The 19,517-nt window shown below is 59.3% G+C and overlaps 2 protein-coding genes across 5 annotated transcripts; one reads left to right on the top strand and one right to left on the bottom strand.

Annotated features, from left to right (window-relative positions):
- Positions 1-225: 225 nt before the first annotated feature.
- SMARCD2 (SWI/SNF related, matrix associated, actin dependent regulator of chromatin, subfamily d, member 2) lies at positions 226-14,945 on the top strand. 2 transcript variants are annotated; one of them, XM_065039775.1, is made up of 13 exons: positions 226-485; positions 7,398-7,582; positions 9,796-9,838; positions 10,733-10,855; positions 10,975-11,094; positions 11,212-11,307; positions 12,052-12,153; positions 12,394-12,555; positions 12,796-12,893; positions 13,303-13,438; positions 13,561-13,683; positions 13,766-13,867; positions 13,958-14,945. In XM_065039775.1, the coding sequence occupies exons 1-13, from the start codon at positions 324-326 to the stop codon at positions 14,009-14,011; spliced, it is 1,506 nt and encodes a 501-aa protein (XP_064895847.1). In that variant the 5' UTR covers positions 226-323; the 3' UTR covers positions 14,012-14,945. The 2 variants fall into 2 exon arrangements, with proteins under 2 accessions (XP_064895847.1, XP_064895848.1); XM_065039776.1 differs by lacking the exon at positions 226-485 and adding an exon at positions 6,158-6,296.
- A 76-nt stretch (positions 14,946-15,021) lies between these two features.
- Positions 15,022-19,507, bottom strand: PSMC5 (proteasome 26S subunit, ATPase 5). Of its 3 annotated transcripts, XM_065039135.1 has the most exons (12): positions 19,351-19,506; positions 18,468-18,539; positions 18,139-18,208; positions 17,604-17,701; positions 17,234-17,290; positions 16,919-17,149; positions 16,273-16,399; positions 15,929-16,119; positions 15,750-15,848; positions 15,550-15,660; positions 15,394-15,480; positions 15,022-15,123 (listed from the first exon to the last, which is right to left on the bottom strand). In XM_065039135.1, exons 1-12 carry the CDS (start codon positions 19,387-19,389, stop codon positions 15,070-15,072), a joined length of 1,236 nt encoding a protein of 411 aa, XP_064895207.1. In that variant the 5' UTR covers positions 19,390-19,506; the 3' UTR covers positions 15,022-15,069.
- Between the last annotated feature and the right edge of the window lie 10 nt (positions 19,508-19,517).

Genomic DNA, 19,517 nt, shown 5'->3' with positions numbered 1-19,517 from the left:
CACACACACGCAGAGACGCGCACCGCCGTGGGGTGGGCGGGGCCATGCCTGGGGGCGGAGCCTTTTCCGCGGGAGGGGCGGAGTCACTGCGGGGGGGTCACTGCGGGGGGCGGAGCTTTCTCGCCGGAGGGGCGGGGTCGTGCCTGGGGCGGAGCCTTTCCGCAGATAGGCGGGACCTTTTCGCGGAGGGGCGGGGTTACTGCGCGGGTGGGTGGAGCCGTTCCGGGGGCGGGGCCACCGGGCGCCGCGCTCTGACTCCGTCTCCGGGCGCCGCCGCCGCCGCTTCCGAGTAAACACCGCGGGCGGGGGCTTCCCCCCCCGCCATGGCCGGCCGAGGCGCCTTCCCGCTCAGCCCGCTGCCCCCCACCGCCGCCCCGCCGCCCCCGGGGCCCGGGCCCGCCATCATGCGGGGCCCCAGCCCGGCTCCCGCCGCCGCCACCGCCCCGGGATACCGCCCCATGGGCCCGGCCGCCGCGCAGTACCAGGTGAGGAGGCCTCGGGGTAGGAGAATGGGGAGGCGGTGTGATGCGAACGGGCTTCACGGGGGCGCTCCGGGCGTGGAGGGTGACGGGCCGGCCGTTGGGGCCTTTGCAGGGCCCGGCCTGCCCCGGTACCCCCGCCTAAAATCCCCGGTAACGTTATTTTCTAGCCGCCTTTATCCAGGACACCTCCCGTCGTGTCGTTTCCCTTTCCAACCTCTCCACAACCCTCCGCTAAAAGTTGCGGCGGCGGCGCCGAACGCGTCCCCCGGGCCGCACCGCCCGGCAGCAGCCGGTGCCCGGTCCCGGTGGCCACTGAGACCCCCCCGGGGGCCCCGCACCCCGTTCCGGCTCCGCAGCCATTTCCCCTCGCACGGGGACGCCTCGAAACCCGTTTCCCTGTATTTTCAGTGATGGTGACGGTTCAGTGTGGCGGGCGAGAAGAAACGGGTGATATTTAAGTGGTGGGTGAGGAAAGCGGGCACTGCTAAAACTGGGGGAAAGTCCTCAAAAAGCAGAAGAAACCGCTCATTTTCCAGCCTGAAAACTTCTTATAGGAAGTGTATTCTGATGTACATACAAGTTTCCGCCTCCCGCTTGCACACGCAGCTTGTCTGTTCGCTCGTGCGCACGGGATGATTATGTTTTGCTATTAGGTTTATGGGGTAAAGCACAATCTTCCAGGCTCGAAATGGAGGAGAGCCCGGTTGTGCAACACGTCCTCACCATCGCCTGATTCGCATGAACTAAAGCTCGAGAAATAAATTGAGCTGGGGGAATTTCCAGCTCGTAAACTTTATTAATACAAGATGAGGAAACAACTTCCCCCCCACCCCGCCCCGTAGCTTTAAAAACCGAGATGGCGCAGCCGATGCTGGTGCGAGCGTGGACCGCGGGTAACTCGACTCGGAGGCGTTTGGGGCTGATTGTTTCTCCCTGACCTTCTGTTGCGAATCCAGCCGGGAAGCTGTGGGTAAACAGCCTGACGGATGCTTGTTTTTTCCCCTCCCGTAATAACACCGCGATGGTCGCAGGTGTTGGGAGCACACGACGGGCGCAGGGCGATGGACACCGAGCGTGGCGCCTGGCACCGACGGTGCGGGAGGCGCTGAGGCCGGTTGAGCTGAGGCCGGTTGAGCCCCGGGGCTGGCGGCGAGCTCCTCGTGTCTGGCCGGGAGCTGCATGTGGCGGGCAGATCGCACGCATGGGAAGGGAGAGTGGGTTCCGATCCAGAGGGGTCTGCCCTTTGTTTTGCAATTCCCCCGGCTGCGGAGAAGCAGCCCCTCCCCTGCTGTGGCCATCCCTGCCATACCCGGAGGACTTTTCTGCTTCATTAGGGCCTGGCTTGATGAAGAACTTCATTATTTGAGCACTGGGAGACACAACAGGCCTCATCCACGCCGGAGAGCGCTTAAGGGCTCTTTAATCACGGGATTATTAACCATATGCTCGTCCTTTTGACATCCTTGCATGCCTGCTGGTTGTTTACCGGTGGCTCAAGCAGGGAATTCAAGAGGACGACTCCCCTGGGGTGTCCCTTTTGGGAGCTGGTGTTCCCGGAGCAGAAAGCAGAGGGTTTTTTCCAGGAGGAGGATGATAACCGAGCTCCATCAGGCTCCTCGGTGGCGGCTCTGCCCGCAGACCCCCCCGTCCCGCTCCCTGTGCCAAGGCCAAATCCCAGCCCCCAGGTTGTGCCAGCCAGCGTAGATTTGGCAAAAAGGAGCATTTCTTCTGTTTGTTCAGGTGCTTGTTTCAGGCTTAGGAGAGATTTTTCCCCAGTTATCGGGTTGACGCTGTGGCAGGGAGCGAGATTGGCTCTGTATGGTGGAAACGGGGCTTTGCAAAGCCGCACTCCAGCCTCAGCTTTGCCCTGGTGCACAGAGGTGGCAAAAAGCAGTTTGTTAGGTGACACATTTAAAGGGGCTTTTTGGCACTTTTTGGTAAGGAAGAGCCCGGTGTCCATGGGACAGGAAGGCTTCTGCAGTCCAAGCAGCTCCTGGCCCTGACAGCAGCCGCAGGTCAGTGATCCCATCCCTGGGCAGCACGAAGGAAAGCGGAGTCGTGCTTTGGGGAGAAACTCCGGGAAACTCAAGGTATCTGGGATGAGGAGCTGGAGAAGTGTGGGATGCTGGCGTGGAGCCCGGTGGAAGGTGGAGTAGCCTGGACGTGTTGGAGAAGGGTAGAGTGGCACGGGAGAGATCCACCCCGTCTTCTTGTGAGCCGAGGAAAACTGTTCCCGCTCACGGAGTGATTCAGTTTGGCTTGAAGGGGCCTGGGGACAACAGCCAGGGCTGGAGCCGCACCAGAACCACGCACAGAAAAGCTGCGATGCTGCTTGGGCTGCGTGACCCCACCCTTCCCGAGGGAGATGGTTTCCAAGGCAGGTTTCATCACAGACTGAGCCTCGAGTTAGTTCAAGTCGTGATCCAAAGCAGATGAACGCTGTCCTGCCAGAGCAGGAAGGAGGAAGGCAAGAACAGAGACCACAGCACCCTTTGTTTCTCCTGGGGAATAGTGACAGTGAAGTTGTAGGTGGAAAAGCTCTCCAGAGTTTGCTGTTGGAGGCCCCTCACTCCATCTTCCTCCACAGGACCTTCTCGGGAGCTCTTGGAGCCGTTCACTGGGCAGTTCAGCACTGCAGCTGCACCTAAAGCAGGTTTTATACCAGGCACCGATCTATGTGTTACAGGCTGCCAGAGCTTCAAGCAGGAACCCAACACCTTTGTGCTTTGTCCCCGCTTGCATTGACACCCCTGTTGTGATTTGAATCCCCGTGACCTTTCCGTTCTCTGACCTGGAACATCTGCAGCTTCAGCTGTGAGGCCGCAGACGGGCAGGTTGGTCTGGACCCAGCACGTGTCCTACATCTGCTCAGTGTCTTTCCCTGTTGCTTTGCCCTTCTCCCTTTAATTTACTACTTCCTCGTCCACGGTTTTTAGCTGAGAAGCGATCTGACTCCCGGAGCTCCTCCTGTATCGGAACACAGCAGCTTTTCCAAGCGTGGCGAGCTGTGTTGGGGCAGTTTGAGGGCTTGTTGGGAGTGAAGTGCTGCTCAGGAGCCTGCAGCATCCAACAGCATCTCAACGCCGCCTCCCAGATGAAGATCTCTGCCAGCACAAATCCTGGCTCTTCCTGGCACCCTCCCAAGAGGGATTTGCTCACAGATAAGAACAAAGAGGGGGAAAAGCATCATTTTGGGGGGGTGACTCAGTTGGTCCCGATCCACGCAAAGCCCAGAGTTGAGCGGTGGCTTTAAGCCGAGCTCTCCTTGAGACCAGCCTGGCGTGGAGCTCTGATCCCATTTGAACAGGGTTTGCTTTTGCGTCTGTCCTAATGGGAAGCGGGGAGGAACTGCAGGAAGATCCGTCATTGCCTGGCGGCTGTCCAGGGCTCTGCTCCCAAAGCCCGGGGCCAGGGTGCGTGTGGGCTCTCGCTCCCTGACTTAATGTGCACAAAGTTGGCTTGAGCCTTTCTAGATGGACCAAAGCATCAGGAAGAGCCTTTTCCCCCTTGTTGGGGAGCTGCAGGAAAGGAGCTGTGGCCTTGGAAGGAAGATGAAGAGGCTCTCAAGCTGTTTTCTGAAACGCTGCTTTGCTTCAGCCTCGCCTTCGTCTTGCAGATCCGTCCTGTGATTTATTGCTCCCCTTGTTTCTCCTCTCTGCTACCAGCCTCTGATTTCTGGCCTGTCCTTCCTCAAGAAGGGGCCTTGGGCAGGCGGGGAGGCTCCTGTCACGCCAACGAGCATCCATCGGGAAACCTTCCAGCCTCCCGTTGCATCCAACCAAAGCTGGATCCCAGCAGAGCTCCCCGAACGCCCGCGGCCTGTGCGCTGACCTGGGATGAACCGCTAAACCGCAGCCAGCCCCAGCTCGTTCCTTCGCCTTTGGCAGCAAACAGAAACAAGCTGTTTTTTGTCCCATTTCCAAACGGCCCCGCTCGCTCTCTGCGGGGAAAGGCTGGATGAGGTCCAGCTCGTTCCTCGGAGCTGAGCTGATGAGGTTTGCCCTTTGTCCGCCCCACGGCAGGGACCGGGGGACAGGGCAGTACCCAGAGGGGATGGGGAAGGACAGAGGGACAAGGGGTGTCCAGCAGGAACAAGCTAAGGAAGCTCTTGTTGCTTTGAGCTGGTCTAATAAAATTTCCTGTACTTAAGCCCTCTTGCATCCTGCTAATTTCCAGACCTTCCGAAGGGAGTTGGGGGCCGGTTTTACCCCGCTGGGGCTGTAATGCAGCTTTGTGGCTTAGCCAAGGATTTAAGGCTGTGCTGGGTTTGTGAGAGTGGAGTCTGAGGAGCCTTTGGGCAGGAGGGAAGAGGGCAGAGAGCCAAATGGACAGGGGTGCAGCGACCCAAATGGACAGGGGTGCAGAGACCCCCCAGACAGGGGTGCAGCCGCTGGTTGAACACAATGTAGACACTTTGCCCATAGGCTTCACCATCAGCAATTTGCAAATCTTGAGGATAAACTGAGAGGAAAAAATAAATCACGGAGACAATTCTGCCTTCTCTCTTTTGCTTGTCCGAGTGATCAAATGTGGCTCACTGCCGGGTTAGAACTTGCTCCCCCAGCAGCGTAATTGTGGCTGATGGTTCTCAGATGTTTGTAGAGGTGTTGTTAAAGTGTCACAGATCTGTTCGTCCTTGCGCTGAACCTCTCCCCGCCAACAGAATTGGCTCCTCTTCTTGCAACCGAGCGGTCTCTCGCCTTCTGAAGAGCAGATGGACGCACAGGAGAGCTTGCACAAGGTGCTGTCCCTTGTGTAGAGCACTCAGATTCCCTCAACCAACTTCAGCCAGCCTCCAAATTTGAGGGATAGATCAGAGATGTGACCCGTGGAGTGGCAGAGGGAGGTAAGAGAGCGCTCGCAGTGTCGTGATGGTGAGCGCTGCCTTGGCCATGTCACATTTTATTCCAGACAAGCCTCGTATGTTGTCACATTGGGAACGTGCCCGACCTCAGACCAGTTTCTTCATGGCACTGTCCACAATCCTCTGCATGAGCTTAAGAAACACCCAGGATTAAGGGCGTCCTCAAAAGCTTCTGTCTTCTCCATGCTAGTGGTGGCTCTAGGGAGCTGCAGGTGATTGCACGCGGCCCTGGCGCTACACAGCTTTTCTGGGGGCTCCCAAATTTCCCATGAAAAGTTTCACAGCTTCTTCTCCTGGTTTATCTGTTCTCCAGAAGCCCCCGTGGGTGAGTCGGTATGGTTACGGCAGCACTGTCCTCCCGTAGCCACGCTGCACAGGCAAACAGTATTTGCCACCATCTGTGTTTATTAAGTTCTGCAAAGGGTGTGGATCTCGGTGCCGCTTTTCCTGGCCCTGCCACGGAGGATTTTGATAGACCTGCAGGATCTGTGTTTGTGCCTTGCGGTTTTTGGCAGAAGAGGAGGTGCTGCTGGCCACGCTCAGCTCTTGGCGATGCCGCCGCGGTTCCCGCTGGTCGCGAGGAGCTGCGCAAATGTGGCCGAGCGAAAGGAGAGAAACTCTGGGGGCTGTTTGGGGCAAGAAACGAGCTCCTTGCAGCAAGGGCAGGCTGGCGAGCCTGGGCTGGAGGTGCTGCCTCAAAAGAAGGCTGGGCAAAGGTGGAGACGGGGTTTGGTTGTGTAACGGGCTCAACCCACGCTTGCCCTCCCTGTTTTTGAACTACCACGTGCAGCACTAATCCCGAGACCTGCTGCTGCTCAGCTTCCCAGCCGCAATATGCGGTGGTTGGTATATTTTTGGGATCTCCTTGCAGAGACTCCTATAGCCTCAGGCTCCAGAGCATGAACAACTCACCCTCTTGTTTTCACGTTTACCAGCTTTTTGGGGAGGAGGTGAGTGGGTTTTGGCTCCAGCACCATCAAACCAACGTCCCCTCTGCCCATGGAAGCTGCGGAGGATGGAGAGGCTGCCAGCGCTTATCTTGTGCCCCCAGCCCTCCGGCGCCCGCGGTTCATGCTGAATTTAATGCCTGTATGCACATAAGTTGATCAACTCGCGTTGGGCTCCTTTGGGATAACGAGGCGGCCTCGTTAGGTCTCCCCATGGCAGCGGGCGGTGGGAGGGGAGCGTGGGGATGTCCTGGCACGTCGAGGAGCCTGCGGCAGGGCAGAAATGTTGCTCTGCTGGCTCGGTGGCTCTCCCAGCCTCCCGTCTTGGCAGCAGCAAGCTGGAGGATCAAAGGATCCGGGAGGCTGTTGGCTCGGACCGCGGTGGAGCAGGTCGGAGCACGTCAGGACAGCCTGGGGGTCGTGGGGTGCTGTGACCACTTGTGGGGGGGGCTGTGGGGGGTGTAGACCTGGTGGCACAAACCGCTCCAGGGGCCGCGGAGGGGCTGTGCGTGGTTCCTGTTGTGTCGTGGATTGTAAATGCCCTTTCTGGGTCCCTGGACGGGGAAGAATGGTGGCAGAGTTGTCAGCAGTGAGCTGTTTGAGCTGCTGCTTCCACCCCTTGCGACCGGGAGATCCTTCCCACCTGGTGACTGGTGCTGGTAGAAATTGGGATCGCCCCGCTCCCCTCCCGGGTGCTGCATCTGCCAACGCTGCTGCTTTCTGGAGAGGAACCCACGGCACAACCCACAGCACAGCCCCTGATGTCCCTGGTGTGTTGGCTTTGTGGGCAATGGTTCCGGTGACATCCCAGGTCCCACATCTCCTGCGTGGTGGTGGCTCAGGGCCATCGACGGCTTCTGCTGTCAGGCTGGGCTTACCCAGCACTCAGTGGCTTCTGCTCATCCCCATCCTGCTTCTCCACTGCTTTTAGTGCAGCAAGGAAGGCTGCAGCTGCTGTCCTCCGTCCTCTGTCCCTCGCTGTCACCTCGGAGCAGGTTACACCCTTGGGAATCTCTCCCAGAAAAGAGGCAAGAGAGCAGATGGTGTCGGCTGCTCTAAGCCTGTGTTTAACGCACATTCTTCCTTTCTTCTCTTCCCCACCAGCGCCCGGGGATGCCTCCCGGCAGCCGGATGCCCATGGCGGGGCTGCAGGTGGGACCACCGGGAGCCCCCCCGTACGGAGCAGCGTCCCCGCTGAGACCCGGCCTGCCGCAGTCCATGATGGATCCCTTCAGGAAGCGCCTGCTGACCCCCCAGGCCCAGCCGCCGCTGCCCGCCCAGAGAAGAGGGTAAGGGGCCAGCACCCTCCTGCTCCCCAGCACATCTCTGAGCTCCACACCGGTTACCAAAAAGCCTCACTGCACGTGTTTGTGCTCGCCAGAGGCTCCAGCACCGGCTGCTCAGAGTCTTTCCGCCTCCTCTGGACATGAGGAAGGAATTGTTGTCCCTGAGGGTGGTGAGAGCCTGGCCCAGGTTGGCCAGAGAGGTGGTGGATGAACCATCCCTGGAGACATCCCAGGCCAGGCTGGACGGGGCTCTGAGCAACCTGAGCTGCTGAAGATGTCCCTGCTCACGGCAGGGGGGACACTGGGTGACATGTGCAGGTCACTTCAACCCAAACCATTCTGTGATTCTCACGGGGGTCTGTGCTGGTTCCAGCAGCACAGACATGGCTGGAAACGTGGGGACATGGGTGACAGGTTGCAGAGATGCTCCCCAGAGCTGCAGCTCTCGGTAGGACTGTTGGGGCTGGTTTCACTGAGCTGCAGGGCTGTGCCAGCTGCTCCTCGCTTGTTTACAGCGCCGCTAATCCCTTTGCTCCCTTTCTTTTTCCATGAGGGCTTCTTGATTGCTGGAGGCTGTTTCTCAGCGCAGGGTCCCTTGGTCCTAACGGATCCTCAGGTCACAGTCTGTGCAGCAGGACCGGCAGCCAACAGCTTGCATGGCTCTGTCATCCCTCCGCAGGGTGTCACAGCCTCTGTGTGTCCCTTCCGTGCTCCAGAGCAAGCTGGGGATTAAGGACAAGGGGCAGCTCGCCACCGAGCAAGGACGTCAGCGGCCAGATAAGGCTGCATGGGATGAGCCGAGCTCAGCTGGTCAAGCATCCCTGCTGCCGGTTGACTGCGGGGATCAGGAACTGCCAGTTGCGAATGGCGTGGCCAAACCCTGCAGGGCAGGAAGGATTTAATGCAGCAAAAAGAGCTCTGAGAAGTGCTCTGTCCACCCCCTCACTGGGGCTGCCCTCCCAACGTGTCCTCCTGTGCCAGCGGCCGCAGAGCAGCTGGCCAACCTTGGCCACCGCGAACGCCCACGTTTGCTGCCAGGGGAAAGGGACCTGCCTGCTGGACTCTGCCCTGTCTGTCGCTCACGTGTGCGGCAGAACGGGAGGAGGATGTTTCCCTGTGTACCCAGGCGTTGAGCGTGAGTTTAGTGGGGTATTGGGGTGAGGGGTGAAAGGAGAGCCCAGGGCCCTGGAGAGAGCGAAAATGGCTCTGAGCAAGGCTGCAGCCGTTCTGTGGCTCTAGAGGCCACTCCGCTGCTTCTATCCGTGATGATTTCAGCCCCACCATGACAGTGTTGATCTGTTTTAAGCTGTGTTGAAGTGAGCCCCTGGCACTGGGCTTTGGTTTGTAGAGCTGGGAGGATGTGACGGCCACTTGCAGAGGGGGAGGTCACGACCACTGTCCTGCCGGCGGGAACACGCTGCAGCTTTGCCTTGTGCCACCTTCTCCTCGCTCCTGCCCTGCGGTACCTTTAGCAAGTGACAGCAGTGAAGCAAACTGAACCAGGGACTGGATTGCCTTCCCTGGAGATATCAAATCACAGAATCGTTTTGGTTGGAAAAGACCCTCAGGATCATCGAGTCCACCTGTTCCCCCTCCCCTGGCACTGCCCCATGTCCTGAGAACCTCATGTCCGTCTGTCCAACCCTCCAGGGATGGTGACTCCAGCACTGCCCTGGGCAGCCTGTTCCAATGCCCCACAGCCCTTTGGGGAAGAAATTGTTCCTAAATCCAACCTCAACCTCCCCTGGTACAACTTGAGGCTGTTTCCTCTGCTCCTGGCGCTTGTTCCTGGGGAGACCAACACAAACACATGCTCTAGATGATCAAGACCTTCTCCCATAGAGTCATCTGGGCTTTGTAATCTCTTGCTCATTTACTTTCCAGTTCTTCTTGCAAGTCCAAAGTCCCTGTCACCCCGAGCAGCCCCCAGACCTGTTCCCTGCAGCGGGAGCCTCCTCACCTGGCTCACACTGAGCTGTCCCCAGTGGCACTGCCACCGTGACTGCCGTCCCCACAGCCTGGCCCCATTCCTGGCCTGGATGGGGACGACAGAGCCACCACGCTGCTGGTGTACGAGCAGAGCTCAGCGTTGTCCTGAAACTGCTTGAGCAGAGGACGTGCAGCGGCTTCCCACCGGGCAGGCGACAAGGTGTCCTGGAAGAGCTTACAGTGGTGGTTGGTTGATTATTTTGTGCCTCTCTCTGTGCTTTTTGCAGGGTGAAAAGGAGGAAGATGGCTGACAAGGTCCTGCCGCAGAGGGTGAGTGCTGCTGCGGGTGTGCGGAAGCGGCGGAGATGCCGGGGGGATGTTGGTGCAGCCGGGGTGATGAGGATCTCGCTGAGCTGCATCCTGCCTGCCAGCACTTCTGCTCTATCCCAAACAGACCTGGAAGATCTCTGGCCCCTCCTCTGGGGTGGCAGGAGAGGTGTGGGGTGCGCACAGATTGGACAAGCGGGACTTGGGACAAGAAAAGAGCAGCCGTAGCTTGGGGTGGAGAACCCAGGAGGACCCCAAACCCCTCCTGGGGGTCCCTTTTGACAATCTATGACCTGCATGTGACACTGGGCACAGGGACAGGCTCCAAATGGAGCTCTGCGATGTGATGGGGCGTTCAACCTGGAGAAGAGAAGCTCCAGGGAGACCTTATTGCAGCCTTTCTGTACTTAAAAGGGGCCAATAAGAAAGATGGGGACAGAGTTTTGAGCAGGGCCTGTTGCGATAGGACAAGGGGTGATGGTTTGAAACTAAAGGAGGGAGATTCAGGCCGGACATGAGGAAGGAATTGTTGCCCTGAGGGTGGTGAGAGCCTGGCCCAGGTTGGCCAGAGAGGTGGTGGATGAACCATCCCTGGAGACATCCCAGGCCAGGCTGGACGGGGCTCTGAGCACCCTGAGCTGGTGAAGATGTCCCTGCTCATGGCAGGGGGGGCACTGGGGGGGCTGGGAACATCTCTTCAACACAGACCATTCTTTGATTCTATGTGGGCAGAGCTTTACAAGGCTGTGCTCCTCGTTTAAAATTAGAAATTGGTGCTATGTGTCACTCGGTGACTCCTTGGCCTGTCAGCCCAGCACCAGTAGCTTTGCTGGGGCTGGTGAGGGGGGACACAGCCCCATCCCAGCACACAAGGGACCGCTCTTCTCCATTTGCCAGATCCGGGAACTGGTCCCAGAATCCCAGGCCTACATGGACCTCCTCGCCTTCGAGCGCAAGCTGGACCAAACCATCGCTCGGAAGAGGATGGAGATTCAGGAGGCCATAAAGAAACCACTGACGGTGCGTGGTGGCCCTGGCTAGCTGGGAGAGCTGGGGGGCTACGAGGTGGGTGCTGCTGTGGGTGCTGCCAGCCACCCCCTCACTCCGAGCATCCCCCCCTCTGTTTTCCTCCTCCACAGCAAAAGCGGAAGCTCAGGATTTACATCTCCAACACTTTTACCCCGGCCAAAGAAGAAGGGGAGGGCGGAGAACGCGTGGCCTCCTGGGAGCTACGCGTGGAGGGCAAACTGCTGGAGGACGTGAGGCTGCGGGCAGGGATGGACGGGTTGGGGGAGAAATGGGGGATGCAGCCCCCTGGGTGCTGGAGGTGTGTGTGGGCTGGGGTCAGGCTGAGCCTCTCCCGCTCTGTTTTGCAGCCCAGCAAGCAGAAGAGGAAATTCTCCTCCTTTTTCAAGAGCCTCGTCATCGAGCTGGACAAAGAGCTGTATGGGCCAGACAACCATCTGGTGGAGGTGAGACGGGAGCTCCTGGCGCTGGATCTGCGCCCTGGGCAGGGTGGAAAGAGCCCTTACCCGTGGGTGATGGGAATCAGGCTGCCAGGGCTGTGATCTGAGAATCACAGAATCATTTTGGTTGGAAAAGCCCTTTAAGATCATCAAGTCCAACTGCTGCCCTGGCACTGCCCCATGTCCTGAGAACCTCATGTCCGTCTGTCCAGCCCTCCAGGGATGGTGACTCCAGCACTGCCCTGGGCAGCCTGTTCCAATGCCCCACAGCCCTTTGGGGAAGAAATTGTTCCTAAATCCAACCTCAACCTCCCCTGGTGCAACTTGAGGCCGTTTCCTCTGCTCCTGGCGCTTGTTCCTGGGGAGCAGAGCCCGACCCCCCTGGCTCCAAGCTCCTTTCAGGCAGTTCAGAGATCAGAAGGTCTCCCCTCAGCTCCTGTTCTCCAGCTGAACCCCCCAGGTCCCTCAGCCGCTCCATCACACTTGTGCTCCAGCCCCTCACCAGCTCCGTTCCCTTCTCTCCACTCGCTCCAGCACCTCAAGGTGTTTTTTGGCATGAGGGGCCCAAAACTGACCCTAGAATTCGCGGTTTGGCCTCCCCAGTGCGCAGAACGGGGGGATCCAGGCTGTTGGCTCCTGCGCAGAGTCCCAGCACCATCACTCTCTGCTCCTGGCTGCAGATTTCAAAGCCTGTTAGGGGTAGCTTGTCACAGTCCTGGAGTTAACCAGCGTCCCCTTGATCTCTCATAGTGGCACCGGCTGCCCACAACCCAAGAGACCGACGGCTTCCAAGTGAAGCGTCCCGGCGACGTCAATGTGAAGTGTACGCTGCTGCTCATGCTGGATCACCAGGTGGGGACCCCGGGGGTGCTGCTTGTGCCCCGCTACCCGTTCTCCAGCACGGCTCATCCATGCAGGGGTGTCTGGTGGGGACAAACGGGCTTGGGCTGGGGCAGAGCCTTAAAATGAGGCAGCTGGGGGGGCGGTGGAAGGGAGCACAGAGCTCCAGGCACGGACCCCGCAGCCTGTGGTGACACAAGTGCAGTGTGGAGCCAAATGCCAGACCCCCCCTCACTCTGCGTGTCCCCACAGCCCCCACAGTACAAACTGGACCCCCGCCTGGCTCGCCTGCTGGGGGTGCACACCCAGACCCGCGCCAGCATCATGCAGGCGCTCTGGCTCTACATCAAGCACAACAAGCTGCAGGACAGTCACGAGAAGGAGTACATCAACTGCAACCGCTACTTCCGCCAGGTCAGCGCTCGCACCACACGCTTTTGGGAGGAGAGGACCCTCTTCCCACACACAGTAAAGCCAGAAAAAAACATTTTCTGGCTCAAAACACACTCCAGTCTGAATTTATGGCCCTTCCCCAGGCTCTGGCTTGAACCCAGCAGCTTGCTGTGCACAAAGCAGGGCTGGGTGACTCCCCCTGTCCTGTGTGGCTCTTTCGGTGGCCACGGGCAGCTCACACTCTGCTCTGCCTCCCCTCAGATCTTTAACTGCGTCCGCATGCGCTTCTCGGAGATCCCCATGAAGCTGGCGGGGCTGCTGCAGCACCCGGATCCCATCATCATCAACCACACCATCAGGTGGGGCTGGAGGGGGCGTGGGGCGGCATTCCAGGGGCTGGGGGGCTCTGTGGGGTGCAGGGACACAGGGTGTCCCCCTGGTTGGGTGTGGGAAGGGAGGGCAGGGACTGCAGAGTCTCCAACCTGAAGCTGCAGTGAGGGCAAGGCGCTTAGTAGGGGAATCAGCAAGTTGTTTTAGTTAGAAAAGCCCCTCAAGATCATGGAGTTAATTATTCCCCCACCCCTGGCCCTGCCCCATGTCCTGAGAACCTCATGTCCGTCTGTCCAGCCCTCCAGGGATGGTGACTCCAGCACTGCCCTGGGCAGCCTGTTCCAATGCCCCACAGCCCTTTGGGGAAGAAATTGTTCCCACATCCAACCTCAACCTCCCCTGGTGCAAATCCCCCCCTAACTCCCCGTTTCCTCCCAGCGTGGACCCCAACGACCAGAAGAAGACGGCCTGCTACGACATCGATGTGGAGGTGGACGATCCCCTGAAAGCTCAGATGAGCAACTTCCTGGCTTCCACCACCAACCAGCAAGAGATCGCCTCCCTGGACGCCAAGGTGTGGGGACCTGCAGGGTGTAAGGGACATTTTGGGGTCCCACAGCGCTGGGGAGGGAGCTTGGTGTCCTGTTCTTGGTGGGAAAACACAACAACTTCTCACAGCCCTTGTCACCTCCCCAGATTCACGAGACCATCGAATCCATCAACCAGCTGAAGACACAGCGCGATTTCATGCTGAGCTTCAGCAACAACCCACAGGATTTCATCCAGGAATGGATCAAATCCCAGAGGAGGGACCTCAAGGTAAAACCCTGGGATGGCGCTGGGTGGGGGGGACACAAAGGGGTGCAGCCCTGGTCCTCACCCCATGTCCCCAACACCCCAGATCATAACGGATGTGATCGGGAACCCCGAGGAGGAGCGACGAGCCGAGTTCTACCAGCAGCCCTGGGCGCAGGAGGCTGTGGGCAGACACATCTTCGCCAAGGTGGGCTCAGCACTGTGCCGGGGGGTGGGGATGGAATTGGGGGGGTGTCCCTGGGGCAACCCCTGACCCCCCCACCCTGTTCTCCTGCAGGTCCAGCAGCGTCGGCAGGAACTGGAACAAGTGCTGGGGATCCGCCTCACCTAAAGGGGCTTGGGGGAGCTCCTTGCGCCGCGCCTGAGCCCGACGGTACTTGCGACTGGAATCAAACACAACAGCACTTGCACAAACCCCATGTGCCTGGTGGGGGTTCGGGGCTACCCGCACCCCTGGGCTCCCCCCTTGCCGCAGGCAGAGTGCGGAGGGTCCCCTGCTTTCCCCCCCAAAAAATCCCACTGCTGCGTTAACACCTGTTGCTTTAGCATCGCGCCCTTCGCATCCCTTCCCTCTGGCCAAAACCCCCGAGCGGGAGGTGCTGCCTGTCCCCCCCCAGCAGCCCAGGGCCCTGCCCCTCTTTTCTTCAACCAAAGTTTTTCGTCATTCCAAACACCAGCCCCGACCCCCCCGCACTGGTGCCCGACGTTTTGCACTATTTTTGTGACCAGGTTTTATAAAAAGAAAAAAAAAAAAAAACAAGAAAAAAAAGTAAGCATTTTGTACAGTGGGTTTGTACCTGATTAATATATAGAGTTCCTGGATCTATGCAGTGGTTCGTGCTGTTCGCAGAGGGCTGGCTCGGCCCTCACTCTCCTTTTTTAATATGTAACCAAGGGTTTTAGCATTAAGTTTTTGACAATCAGTTGATGACTCCACCCCCCGCTACTGTTTTTACTAATTAGTGACTCATGAGACACAAAGTCAGGGGGTGGAGCGGGGGGAGGGGCTCAGCACACCCCCCCCCAGTCAGAACTGGAGATACGGGGGAGCGAGGGGACCCCAGCGCTGGGCTGAGGGGACGGGGCCACCACCCACTCAAGTGCCTTAACCCCGCGGGTCCCCCCGCTCCAGGGGGGCAGGAGGGGAAGGGGGGGCCGTTTACATATTCCCAGGGTGTCCGGCTCAGGTGCCTGCTCTGCCTCTTGTGTAACCATTTGGGTTTTTGTCTATTTTGGATATTTTCTAATAAAACCAGTTAGCAGCAGCTCCGTGTGTGTGCGTGTGTGTGTGTTAGAGCTCCCCCATTTCCCCCCCTTGTACTCCAAATCAGTGCACAGGTGTGACCAGAGCAGCACTTTATTCCAGACAACACAGCCCCAGCTCCACCATTACTTCCACAGCTTCTTGATGGACATGTTCTTCTCACTGTCCTTCTGCATCACCTGGAGGGGGGAGGAGGAGACACTGGGTTCCTCACCTTCCTCCACCCCCCATTTGGGTGCTAATCACCCCAAAAAACACCCCCATGACCAAGCATCACCCCCCCTGCACAGAGAGGTGCAGTGTCCACCACCTCTCATGTCACCCACAGCTTAAGAACTTGGGGACAACACCTTCATGGTGGCATCTGTTCCCAAAGCCAGCTCCCAGGTCCCTGCAAATGTCACCCAGGACACTTTGTGCCCCCTCCTTTGCCTCCCGACAGCACTGACCTTGGCAACAGCCATTTCAAAGTCTTCCTGCGTGACGTGCACCCGCCTCTCCCGCAGTGCGTACATCCCGGCTTCTGTGCACACCCCCTGCGAGGGACAAGGACGTCACCCGCCGCTCTGCGACCCCCTGGTGTCACCACCGTGTCCCCAGCTCACCTTCACCTCCGCGCCCGACGCCCCCGGCATCAGCTCCGCGATCTTGCGCAGGTTTATGCCCCGTGTCAGGTTCATTTTCCGGGAGTGGATCTTGAGGATGTCCAGGCGGGCCTGGAGGAGAGCGGCAGCCAGAGAAAGGTTGGGGACACTACGTTGTCCCCAGGGAGAGGGGCAGGACCACAGGGGACCCTCACACCTACCTCTTCATTGGGCGGGGGGAACTCAATCTTCCTGTCGATGCGGCCGGGGCGCAGCAGAGCAGAGTCCAGGATGTCGATTCGGTTCGTGGCCATGATCACCTGCACGGGGACAACCACTGGTCACCACTCCATGTCTCACTGCTGCCACGGGGCTGGCAAGATGGCCAGCAGCATCCTACCTTGATGTTCTTGGTGGCCTCAAAGCCGTCGAGCTGGTTGAGGAGCTCCAGCATGGTACGCTGCACCTCGCTGTCCCCCCCCGAGCCCCCTTCCAGGCGTGAGGAGCCGATGGAGTCGATCTCGTCCATGAAGATGATGGAGGGCGCGTGTTCCCGCGCCATCACAAACAGCTCCCGCACCATGCGGGCGCCTGTGAGGAGCGGACAGAGTGGAGATTGCTGAGCCCCAGCACCCTGCACCGCTCAGCGCGGCTGCGGCGCTTCCATCAGCCCCGGACATGGGCGCTGCGAGAGTCCCTGCCAGAATGCGGTGCCAGCCCCCAAGTCCCCCCACACGCGTTTACCTTCCCCAATGAACTTCTGCACCAGCTCGGAGCCTGAGACGCGGATGAAGGTGCAGTCGGTGTGATGGGCCACGGCCCTGGCCAGCAGGGTCTTCCCTGTGCCGGGGGGGCCATAGAGCAGCACCCCCTGAAACGGCAATGGGGAGACCTCAGCACCCAAATCCGCACCCACACCCCGATGGGGGACACCCCCAGGGTGACAGGGGCAGCGTCATCAAATTGTTTTGCTTGGAAAAGCCCCTCAAGATCATCGAGTCCACCTGTTCCCCCACCCCTGGCACTGCCCCATGTCCTGAGAACCTCATGTCCGTCTGTCCAGCCCTCCAGGGATGGTGACTCCAGCACTGCCCTGGGCAGCCTGTTCCAATGCCCCACAGCCCTTTGGGGAAGAAATTGTTCCCAGATCCAACCTCAACCTCCCCTGGTGCAACCTGAGGCTGTTTCCTCTCGTTCTATCACTTGCCACTTGGGAGAAGAGCCCAACACCAACACATGCTCTAGAAGTCCAAGACCTTCTCCCCTGGAGTCATCTTGCCTTCCCCACAGGGTTTATAATCTCTTACTCATTTACTTTCCACACCCCCCAGGTATTTAAACCACCACAGCACCCCAAATACTGTCCCCCACACCCCAAACCCCCACTTGCCTTGGGCTGGGCAATCCCCAGCGCCTCAAAAAGCTCTGGGTGTTTGACCGGCAGCTCGATCACTTCCTTGATCTCCTTGATCTGCTTGTCCAAGCCCCCGATCATCTCGTAGGTGGAATCCGGCACCTTCTCCACCATCATCAGGGACACCAGAGGATCCACTTTGTTGGGCAGGATCTTGTGCAGTGTGTAGCTGTCGTTGCGCAGGGCCACGCGGCAGTTTGGCGTCACCTGCCGCCAGAGCAGAGGGGAGCTCAGCGTCCCCATGGCGGGGAGGGGACAAGAAGGGCCCAGCCACGTCCCCAGGACACTCACGTCATTAATGTCGATGTTCTTGTCCACATCCACCACGAACTTCCCCTCCGGGTGCACCTGGAAGGCAGCAGTTGTCACCGTTAGAGTTATTTCTCGGAGAATTCCCCCATCGCGTTCCTGACATCCGCACTGGCTGCTTGGAGCAGGAGGAAGGAGCCAAGAGCTTGGCCATCCACACCCCATGGTCCCTCCCACATTTCTGGGGAAGGTTTGGGGCCAGAAAAGCCACTACAAAGTGTCCCTCCACAGAAAGAGCTCCCACACAATGTCTTTTGATCATTACATCCCCCCAGAGCTCACGCTCGTGCTCGTCCCCACCCGTGGGGTCACAGGGAGGGTCTGTCACCCCCAGGACAGCTCAGCCTCGTACCTTGACGAGCACTTTCTTCTTGTCCATGGCTCTCACCACCTCCCCGACGTAGGAGCCCTGCTCCTGCAGCAGCTGCAGCTCCTCCCGCAGCAGACGCACTGCGGAGAGGGAGACGTCAGCACCCGCCACAGCCACCCTGACGCCCTCCCGAGGTGCATTTGCCACAGTGGCCACGGGCCACCAGCCGCGTGAGTGGGACCAGCCACAGAACACTGGCGACCAGTGACAGAACCCAAGGTAATGGCAGAAGATGTGCCAGGGGAGGGTCAGCTGGACATGAGGAAAAGGTTCTTCACCCAGAGGTGCTGGACACTGAACAGGCTCCCCAGGGAGGTGTCACAACCTGACAGTGTTCAAGAAGAGACTGGACAGCGTCCTCAGACACACGGGGTGAACTGTGGCGTGTCCTGTGCAGGGACAGGAGTGGGACTCGATGATCCATGTGGGTCTCTTCCAACCCAGCATATTCTCTGATTCTATGAACCCCGGGCAAGGAAGACAAAGATGAAGAAAGATGAGAGGAGCCCAGACGCACCTTTAGCGTTCAACTCATTTCTCTGCGCTTGCAGGCGTCGCAGGTTCTGGCTTTTCTCGTTCACAATGAGCTGTTGGGAGAAAAGCTTTGCTGAGGTCTCAGCATCCCAGGCAGCGTTGGCATCACCAGCACAATGGGCTCTGTCTGGGGACAGGGACCCAGAGGGGGACAGTCCTTCCTATTCGGTCAAACCGCCTGCCAAGGGCCACACACGCGCAGGAGCTCGTAGGACTGAAATTCATCTCACACACATCTAAAGGTTGGATTCTGCTTGTTGTGGGGCAGCAATTCCCCCAGAACGGGGCACTGTCAGCACAGCAGAGGCTCACCTGCAGCTCCTCAATCTTGGACAGGTAGTACTGCCGCAGTCCCGTGCCGCCCTTCCCGTCATCCATCTCCATCTGTGACAGAGCAGAGCTCAGCAGCCAAGGCTCCGTGGTGTCCCTCTGGTCCACATTTCCCCCTCCACCCTCCCTGTGCCACCCCCTTGCCCTCCAACCCACCTTCTGCCTCACCATGTTGACACCCAACTCCATAGAATCACAGAATCAGTTTGGTTGGAAAAGACCCTCAAGATCATGGAGTTCAATTATTCCCCCACCCCTGGCACTGCCCCATGTCCTGAGAACCTCATGTCCGTCTGTCCAACCCTCCAGGGATGGTGACTCCAGCACTGCCCTGGGCAGCCTGTTCCAATGCCCCACAGCCCTTTGGGGAAGAAATTGTTCCCCACATCCAACCTCAACCTCCCCTGGCGCAACTTGAGGCCGTTTCCTCTGCTCCTGGCGCTTGTTCCTGGGGAGCAGAGCCCGACCCCCCTGGCTCCAAGCTCCTTTCAGGCAGTTCAGAGATCAGAAGGTCTCCCCTCAGCTCCTGTTCTCCAGCTGAACCCCCCAGGTCCCTCAGCCGCTCCATCACACTTATGCTCCACATTATTCTCTCTACAGCCCCAAATAGCTCATTATCCCCCGGGTCCCACCGTTCCCACCCTCACGCCTTTTCCTCCTCCTCCCGAAGTCCCATCCCGCCCCCCTCAAGGCCCGATCGCTCGCCGTGCCCTCGGGGAGGCTGAGGCGAGTCCCGCCGAGTCACCGCGTCCGCCAGGCCGCGACCAGCCCCGCCGCCAGCAGAGCCCTGCGGCAGCACAGCGCGACCCGAGCGCCCCCAGCCCGCGGTCGCCACCCGGCCCGGCCCGGCCCGGCCCGGCCCCACCTGCTCGGGCCCGTCCAGCGCCATCTTCTCCGCCGGCATCGGGACGCGCCGCCGCTGCCGCCGCCACTAAAGATGGTCGCTTCCTTCTTTCCGCTCACCGCCCCCAGCGTGATGGCGTCACTTCCGCGCCGCAACACCGGACACACCCCCTTCCCTAGCAGCGGAAG

Source organism: Columba livia, chromosome 23 (genome assembly GCF_036013475.1).
Source record: "Columba livia isolate bColLiv1 breed racing homer chromosome 23, bColLiv1.pat.W.v2, whole genome shotgun sequence".
Lineage (NCBI taxonomy): Eukaryota > Metazoa > Chordata > Aves > Columbiformes > Columbidae > Columba > Columba livia.
The sequence above is the reverse complement of the archived record's forward strand: the minus strand, read 5'-3'. Positions and strand labels throughout refer to the sequence as shown.

Coding starts and splice junctions, on each gene's coding strand:
- SMARCD2 (XM_065039775.1), top strand. CDS start 324: ATGGCCGGCCGAGGCGCCTTCCCGCTCAGCCCGCTGCCCCCCACCGCC. Junction 7,583..9,795: donor CTGCCCGCCCAGAGAAGAGG/GTAAGGGGCCAG, acceptor TGCTTTTTGCAG/GGTGAAAAGGAGGAAGATGG. Junction 11,095..11,211: donor AGGGCAAACTGCTGGAGGAC/GTGAGGCTGCGG, acceptor TCTGTTTTGCAG/CCCAGCAAGCAGAAGAGGAA.
- PSMC5 (XM_065039134.1), bottom strand. CDS start 19,389: ATGCCGGCGGAGAAGATGGCGCTGGACGGGCCCGAGCAG. Junction 18,209..18,467: donor CCAAGATTGAGGAGCTGCAG/GTGAGCCTCTGC, acceptor TTCTCCCAACAG/CTCATTGTGAACGAGAAAAG. Junction 15,124..15,393: donor TTGAAATGGCTGTTGCCAAG/GTCAGTGCTGTC, acceptor TCCCCCCTCCAG/GTGATGCAGAAGGACAGTGA.